At 41.6% G+C, this 9367-nt stretch overlaps 1 protein-coding gene across 1 annotated transcript; it reads right to left on the minus strand.

The window, feature by feature from the left end:
• Positions 1-172: 172 nt before the first annotated feature.
• Positions 173-4676, minus strand: slbp (stem-loop histone mRNA binding protein). The gene is made up of 8 exons (XM_026181836.2): positions 4222-4676; positions 3155-3298; positions 2578-2691; positions 2401-2472; positions 1683-1805; positions 1420-1575; positions 1223-1331; positions 173-796 (listed from the first exon to the last, which is right to left on the minus strand). The coding sequence occupies exons 1-8, from the start codon at positions 4278-4280 to the stop codon at positions 737-739; spliced, it is 837 nt and encodes a 278-aa protein (XP_026037621.2). The 5' UTR covers positions 4281-4676; the 3' UTR covers positions 173-736.
• Positions 4677-9367: the final 4691 nt, after the last annotated feature.

Genomic DNA, 9367 nt, shown 5'->3' on the forward strand with positions numbered 1-9367 from the left:
CAACACACATTTTCCACTAATTACTACATCAGCTGTGTGAAGTGTGTCAGAGAAACTCTGGTTTCAAAGTCACTATTTAAATCTGTGGCATGCTGTCCAATGATGGACCAAGTTTTCAACAGTTTTTAGCCAAAAAAAAAAAAAAAATTCACAAAAAAAGAAGAAACATTGATTTTTCTTGTTTGTTTTATTTATTTGTTAGTTTTTTTATTTCAAGTTCTATTAAAGATACAGCAGTAAGAAACAATTACATTTGTATTAAAACAAAAAGCCACAGCCCAATATTTCTCAAGGATAACTCAAAACAACATCATTGCCTCCGTTTCTATTAAGACGACTCCTCCGAGTTCAGACAGTTTCTATGCATCTGGAATCTTCTCAGGTAGAATATGAGAGACGTAAGCTCGCATTTGCACAAAACTAGATGCACACTCCAACAGGCCTCTCACTGGTACAGCAAGTGGGGGTTTTTTTGAATACCAAATTCTGAACCATGCGTCGTTAAAAATGTAAAATCTTGTCATAAAATACTCGGAACAGATAAACTACAACAAATGACCCAAACGATGGATGGAGAAACATATGGTGAAAACAAAACATTAATTATAATCAGTGACTACCAGCCAAAGACACAGAGTGTGTCCACACAGACTCTTAGCTGGCAGCTGCAGCAGTTTTTTCTGAGTGGACTGTGTGAAGTCGATGTGGGGGGAGGACTGAACCATTCAATAACAAGCTATGCAATATTAGGCTCTGCCGTCCTTTGTACTTTGACCGGAGTACCGCAGTCTTCATCCTGAACAACACAAACAATATCATTTAATACAGTGTTTGTAAGGGTGGCTTTTTCATCTGTGGATTAAACTTTGCACAACAAGTAAGGAGACCTGTGTTTGCTCCCATTGGACAGCCTGCTTGTTTCACCTTAAATGGGCCACATTTGCCAGAATAAACAGCAGAGTTGAGCAAAGAGAAAGCTGAGCAAACACGCTTCCTTTCTTTTTGTGCCAAGTTTACAAGCAATCCCACCATCATCATCATCATCATCATCATCTTTATTTTCTTAAAAACTGATGATCGTCTAAACAATGGACCAGATAAATATTTAAACCAAGGTTCCAGAAAGATTCAGTCAAAACCTCTGAATCAAACGCTACGATTGTCAGTCGTCAGCACGTGTGGGCCTCGACATTTCAGCAGCACCTCAGTGACTTCCACTCACCTCCACTGACAGGCTGTGTATCGGCAGCGAGGTCTGGGTGTTCTGGGAGTCAGTAATGGTTGGGAAATCTAGTTCAATGTCCATTACATCATCAAGGTTGAGCTCCTCACTGGTGGGAGAAGGAGAAATATACACATCATACATGAGGACGGCCAGCAGCTGACTGACGACGTGCAGAATGTGTACGAGTGTCTTACACGACATCGAGGGTCTTGTCCTGGCCTTCCTCTGCAGGGGGGTCCCAGGCGTGTAGTTTGACCTTCCACAGTTTGATCTGCTGGTCCCAGGAGCGACGACTGTACTTCCTGAACTTATTGGGAGTTTTTGGATGAACGCCTGGCTGACGCATGTGTCTGAAAAGAAGAAACACGAGGGTTAATGCTGACCAGTGTATTACACACACCAGCAGCGGGCAGGCTTTACACTGGATGCTCCACAGCACGCGTCTCTGTCGACCTACTTAGGAACTTCTTTGATGTAGCGGTCGTAGGCCAGCGTGTTCTTGCCATAGTTGATCTGTTTCTGTCGTCGTAGCAACACAGCTTCATCGGTTTCCATGTTATCTCCCTCTCTGGAGTCACAGCTGCAGCACACAGACACATTTAGTCCCGTGCACACAACTCTAACATTCAACGCGACAAGAGCCCGACTTCCTTCATAATGATTTTACTCGTAAATGATTGTAAACACAAAGTTTCCAAAAAATTTAAAAGTTACTGTCGTGTTAAACAAGCCTGTGTTACCGTTTAATGAACAAAACTCGGAGTTTTTACATCAGTAACGAGCTCAAAGCCGTGACATGGCAGTTAAAGCGATGTTTGACACGTCGTGTTTCAGCCTCGCTGTCACAAGGACAGAAACCCTCATCGTCTCATAGCAGATATGATATTTATCGCATCATATTCTGATGCTGAGCACTTTACTTTTTGTTACCACATAACTGAGCTCCATTAGTGCAATCTGTTTTACCGTACTCGCTGCTTTGTTCGGTGATACTGCATTGATTTTATTTCATGTTTCCATCATTTTTGGGATGAATACATTTTGTCTTGCCTTATTTAATGGTAAAACTACATTGCACACTTGTATAGCTGCAGGTGGACATGTGGTTTGAGAAGCGAGTGTTCCATCAGTTCGTGAATATTCTGAGTTTAAAGGTCTGTGAGAGAATGAGATACCTTCCAGACGAGCCAGACGAGGCCCTTCTCTCCCTCTGGGTGAATTCTGCCCCCAGTATCCTCCTCCTGTAACTGAACACAGTGCAAACAGTGAGTCTGCAATCCAAAACAGGAAGAGAGTATCTGCTTTCATGTGCTTAAAAGACACCTGAAATGATGCAGAAACTGTTTAATTACCGCTGCATGTCTCTGTGCACATCCCTCCTCATCTCATCGTCCTCCACCTGGCTGCCCCAGTCAGCCTGCCGACCACAGCGGGACACTGAGCCTGTGCTCTCTGGTGTAGTGAAGCTAGGAGGACAATACCACAGGTTACACACACACACAGGGATGTTACTGCTACAGTTCCAGCAGATGTCGTGGCCACATGTTGGTAATGGAGTCAGTAACCTGATTTTTAGAGTGGTTCATTAGCAGAGACTGGCTTGCTTCACTCAGTTATAGTGTAGTTAGATTTTTTTAAACACTACCATTCAAACTAAAATCATTCTAATAATTCTTTTTCTTCTCGAGCCTACACTGGAGTTTGGATGTGAACTACACAGACCAATGAAATTCTCACACTGCACGGTCTACATTTAACAAAGCACCTTTGAGCAGGGCCATTGAAGCTGTGGGTTTTTGGTCCAGTCTGAAACATTTCCCCAACAAACGCCAAAAACCCACAAAGCTTCAGCCGCCTCGTGGCTTTTCAGTTACAAGTCCGCTGCCTTACATGTTTATCACTTTCCACATTAACTGATCTTACTCTCACCTAGTATGTCTGCGATCAGGGTGTTTGTAGCTGGAGTCGGTGTGTCCGTTCCTTCCTCTATCGATATCATCTGCCTCGCTGTTGCTCCGCAGGCTCCCATTGATCCCCCTCTTCCTGCAGTGGGACCACCGAGATGGGCCAAAGCTACACAAGAAGACACAAAACACGTGCAGATTTAAACATGCTAATTCATTCTTGTTTTGATATTAGATTTCTGCAAACACGTCTCAAAAACATTCTCTTCTGTGTCAAATTAGAAAAAATAAATCACGGCTGTTAAAAATGCAAAAGCAGCAAATACATGCATGGACTGCAAACACACGGTGGGACGCACGGTCCCACGCAGGAAAGCACTCATGATCGTTTCACGTCTCCGTATTCAAAAATGGCAAAGCTGCACTAACTGTTTCAAAATCCGGGAATTTCTTTTAAACCTTCTTAGACAGATTAAAGTCTAGAGAAGCTGAACTTTCTTCAATAATAAATGGTTAGTTGAGTACAGTGGGTAAAACTGGAGCCATACACTTCCTTTAATAGACTATTTCTCCCGCCAACTTCTTCCGATTGTGCGGACCATCATCCATCTGTGACTCTTGTTTTTCCTGGAGGGCACTTAGGATTCTAATATCAGACGTTACAACTACAGCTGTTAACCACCTGTCACGGTTCATCCACTCACTTGTGTGTTACACTTAGCATTCACAGTCCACAATGTACTCGAGCGTTAGCTTTAGCAGTTGTCTGTATTTAACGCCTTACCGTCACCTTTTTACCCGCACTGTTAGCTAGCGTCACTGTCAGGTCCACTGTTCACGACAGACCTGCTACAGACTGCTAGCTTCTACGAGCTTAAAGAAAATAAGGTAACCATAGATACTAGCAAGAACACAGCGTGTACTAGAGTCACGCGGGTCCATCAGGTACAACAAATGTTTTTTAGCCTTCAAAATGTCCAGATCATCTTTGCAGACAAAGGTTAAGCTAATCTGACGCAGTGGCTTCCATTTAACGAACACAGACAAAGGTTTAGCCGCTAATGACAGACTGAGGCGGGAATGTAAACAGACCTTTTTTCGTGCTCGATGTTGTGATCCTCACGTCGCCGCTCTTTGGTCCAGTCAGACATGTTCTCGGTTAAAAAACAAGACTGCGTAGCAGGAGACTTCTTTGTGCTCAGCTGGGAACTTACAGCACCTACAGTCTGAAGATACGCGCCAACTCTGAAAGACGCGCGACCTCAAACGAGCCAATTGGTCACGTGGCCGGAAGTAGGAACGGAGGAAGACCACAGCTGTCGAATATGTGCTGGGCTGAAAGAGTGTGCTCACGCTGTGTCTATAATAACGCCATGTGTATCCCCCTCTGGCAATAGTCGTGCGGTTTTCTTGTGGCCTCTGGTATACACAGCTTCTCTGAGCTGGCTCCAGGATGTTTAACTGCGGATGTGCTCGATCGACGAGTGGCCAGAGAAGGGGCGGGTCTAAGGTGCTGCGCTCCGCCTTCTTCTTCTTCTTCTTCTTCTTCTTCTTCTTTATATGGTTGGCAAACAGCAAAATGACGCATTACAGCCACCAACTGGTGTGGAGTGTGGACCGAAAAGACGAGAAAAAAAATCAAATCCTCCAAATGGGTCTGCCTTAAGAACCAAAACACAGCCTGATAACTTTCACTTATAGAGTTCGTGCGAAATAAATCAAGCAAGTCCAACTTCACTCTCATATCGTCCAGCTTTTTGATCAGTTGTCTCCTTTCAGCATCATACTTAATGCAATAAAACGTGTTCTGTTGTTTCCTGTTCCCTACTGCAGTCACACTCCCCTGTACAGTGTTTTCCTATTAAAAACAATGTGCTATTTTATTTATTTATTTATTTTTAGAAAGAGGGGCAATACATATTAATGAACATTTTAACAAATGTAAATATGCCAGATTACAGCCTTGGGCTAATTTCCATCTGCAGACCCTCTGGCAGGTTGGTGTTAAACACAAGTTAGTAAAAAGATACAGAGACACTATTTACAGGTCATGTGACAAGGACAAAAACAGTGATCACATTATACTAGAACAAACAATGACAAGGAGAGTGGACACAGAGGACAGTATAGATAACAATAACGGAAACACATCAATTATATTGCACAAACCCCAGTATTGCACATGCCCTGACTGTCCTGATACTGCACTGACCCATTACACTAACAGTTGTTTCCCTTTTTGTAATACACTAACTCTTTTTCCCGTCCAATATAAAACATGATTATTAAACATAATCACATGTTTGTGTGTCCCTCAGCCGCCCTTTTAGGTGACTCATAAAGATGGGTAGACTTGTACTTCCCTCACTGACAGTGGAAGACTATTCCAGAAGCTCACTCCCTGATATGACAGAGCATCTGTGAAAAGGTGCTCCGTCTAAATGTCACTTCACAATCACCTCTAACAGCGGCTCGAGTCAGTCGAGACCCGGCAACACTGCTAGACTTTTGTTTAATAAAATCACTGATTGGTGGAGGCGCCAGACCATGTATAACTTTGTATAATAGACAGGCAGATTTAAATAATTTGAAATTAGTAAAATTTAAAAACTTGGATTTTTCTAAAATTTGACAATGGTGATATGAAAAAGGGGTTTTCATCTAATATTTTCAATGCTCTCTTGTAGCACACTTCAATTGGCCCAATAGCAGCAAAGCTCGTATAGCACCAGCTTGTAATACAGTATTCAATATGAGCCGGTATCATAGAGTGCAGGAATGTAATCGCTGCTGTGTCTGTTAATGATGTGCAGATATGTCTGAAGTTCTGTATATTAACATTTACAGTTTTCACTACTTTTTTAACGTGTTTTTAAAGGATAATTTAGAGTCTAGTAGCACTCCCAAATACTTAAATTCCTCAACATTAATTAGTTGTTGTGCACCCAAGCAGACTTTTACTGCAGCCACGGTTGTTTTAGGTTTACTGAAAAACATTGATACGGTCTTTTTAACATTAAGGCACAGGCATGAGTCATTCAGCCATTTTTGTAAATCATGTAATGCCAGTGAAAGCTGATGGGCTGCATCATCAGCAGTTCTGGCTTGTGTAAAAATTACCGTATCATCAGCATGCATATTCAAACCAGTGTGTCCGAATCTAAGTCGAGATATAACCATGTCGGAATGTGCCATTTATAAGAAGCACGTGGCAGCAGTTTAGTCCACAGAGATATCATGTTCATATGGTGGAAGAGTTTGTAATGCTGTAGAGAGACTGCATCACAATAGTTTCCCCCCATAGCCCATAAAAATAATTACATCTTACTGTCTTATATTTAAGTGCTGTGATCCGGTGGAACTCCATTCTGCTGATATCATTCCGGTAAAAGCTTTCCTAGTTGTGACATTAGACAAATTTAATTAGATGTGCATTCACCAGAATCTCAGGAAGCTGTGACTTTACATTTTGTGACTTAGAACAATAAGGTCCTGCAGTCCCTGATTCTGATTATTAGATTTGGAGCAGAAGGTGTCAGGTGTTATATTACCAGTGTCATTTAATAGGTGCATCATATACCAGATTCTGTTCTCCTGCCAGTTTATTTAGCAATAAATCTTTATTCCTAAATACCACATATCTACTGTTCCACAGTGGTGGATTATGAGGGCTGAAGTTGCTTGTAGATAATTTCAGTATAATAATTATGAATGAAATTAGTCTTTGTGTTTTTCTGTCACAATCACATCTTAGAAGAAAACTCGTGACCCACGGCTTCTTAAATATTCAGTTAATGATATTAAACATCAAACTGTCTGTTTTTAAAAGAAATCTTAGCCATTTTATTTAAATGGTAACATTAATGCACTCGACAATAATGACTTTCATTCCTCTATTTACACTCTTTATTTATTATTGCTTTTCTAATGTAGTGCATTTTTCTAAATTAAGTGAAGTTAGCCTTGTTTATAGCTTTTACTGCAGTCTTGGAAAGTGGCCAGGACCAAACTGGAGTCTTCAGATGCATTCCATCTTTAGTAAGTTAATTATGTCTATAACGTTTTCCCTAAATCCAAGCAACTCTGAGGAAAGACTGGAAATTAAATAAAAACTCATTTAACCCAACATTGTTTTTATTTATGTGCACAGGAGCTGTTCAATAACAGAAATACTGATGTAAATAGTATCTAAAAAAGACAAATCCAAAGCACACACATGACTGTATTACTATAAACTGTTACAGTGAATGTCTGCACGCCACAGTAGCTTGGAGCATTTAAAGCCACAGAGCCAGTGTTGTTGCCTACAGCTTGTCACAGAGTTTTGTCATAGCGCTGCTGACTCAGCCTCCTGGAGACGTTGCTTTCGTAAGCTCCCCTCCTTTTCCTGGGAGGTGCTGGTGTTTACATGGATGTGCTCGTGGTGCTGGCTGGGCTCTGTACCAGTACTAGGTTCCTCTGGTTTCATACCTAGCTCTGTGGTCGGCATGAAGCTGGACACTCTGGTGACAGTGGCAGAGAAAAGGACATTAAAGAAACTGATGGACATTATGAACAATGCCAGGCATCCTCTGCACACGGCCATTAACAACCAGAAGAGTCTGTTCAGTGACAGGTTGCTTCTCCCCAAGACAAGAACTAACAGACTTAAAAACTCCTTTGTCCCACACGCCATCAGACTGTTTAACTCCTCTCTGGAGGGGAGAGGGAGGGGAAACAGGAGGACAAAGGAGGGGGAACAACTAAGCTGTAGTGCCTCTTCACCTCACTGTACAATACTTTTTGTAAATAGTCAACAGTGCAATAGACTCAATACTTGAAATGTGCAATTCACTTGTATTTTTATTTTTATTCCTATTTATTCTATTTATCCCCTTCGTATATTTTATTTATATTGTCTCTGTATTTATATATATGTGTGTGTGTATAACTCTGTAACTTCTGTCGGTGCTGTGCTTTTTTGGAAATCGAATTTCCCAGAGGAACCCACCCGAGGGATTAATAAAGTTCTATCTAATCTAATCTAATCTAACCTCAGTACCATTTGGGAATAAGGGAATGCAATGTTGTATTGGCCACAAGGAGACTGCCCATTTCACTAAAAAAGTGGAAAAGAACTGTTCCCTTTCCATTTGATTTACTATTGTCCTTCACTTTGCAGACATCAACACGTGTATTCCACCTGCACACTTTGTCTGGGCAGAAAGGCTTAAAACTGGCCTGACAACTTCTCTGAAGTTTCTTGCCACAAAGGTTTTTTGTTTGATTTGGAGGTTGTGAGGTGTGAGTTGATTGTATTGTGTCTTGCTGAGGCCATCATCTTCATGATAGCGGTGCTACTGCATCAGGTCTATGAATGAGTATTACAGTCTTCAGGACTTTTGTGCCATGCTGGGGCAGCAGGTGGAGGGTCGCAGTAATGTTGTGGGGACGGAGCTGGACTCCCTTAGGGTGGTGTCTGAGAGGTGGATAAGGACAATGGTGGATAATACCTCCCACCCACTCCATGATGTGCTACAGGAGCACGTTCAGTGAGAGGCTGAGATTACCCATAATGCACCACTGAACAACACAGATTGTAGCCACCTGAATTCTGTTTTCTTACCACTCATGATTCAACTGCATAATCCTAGGTATGGTGGCTGAAGAAGGACAATCAACTCTGGCCACCATTCATCTGCAGTACATGTAGGTTGTCAGTCCACCATTTACCTCAACAGTCAATAAACTTTTATATGATGGCAGGACTGTTTATCAAAGGGAAAGTGTGACGCTTAGGAGCCAGCTAGCTGACATAATGTTACCTTTTAACCACCTGTTGTTGTTATTTAGCCGTCTCGTTGTCATCTGTCCAGAGAATAAAAAGCATGTTCATGCATGTTTTTCCTGTGTTAGAGCCTTCAGCCTTGATTTCAATTACAGACAGGAGGCTTGAGGCGAGGAAGTAGAAGAATGAGGGGGAGCAGAGATGGAGGAAAAAACAGAAATCTATAAATCTTCAAATGTATGTTGTATACAGCGCTTTGAGTAGAAAAGTGCTATATAAGAATCAGTCCATTTACCAAATGTTAAATTGTCATGTATAGCATTAATGAGCTATTTGCGATATTTAAATTGTAAATAAAGGCCGACTGCAGATTTGGCCGGCAACGTCAATTTTGGCCACTGTATTTAAAATGACGGGGAAACATTTTGAGTACAATTTAAAATCTTATATATTTTAATCTTATGCATTATG

The sequence above is a fragment of the Astatotilapia calliptera genome, chromosome 2, assembly GCF_964374335.1.
Source record: "Astatotilapia calliptera chromosome 2, fAstCal68.1, whole genome shotgun sequence".
NCBI classification, from domain to species: domain Eukaryota; kingdom Metazoa; phylum Chordata; class Actinopteri; order Cichliformes; family Cichlidae; genus Astatotilapia; species Astatotilapia calliptera.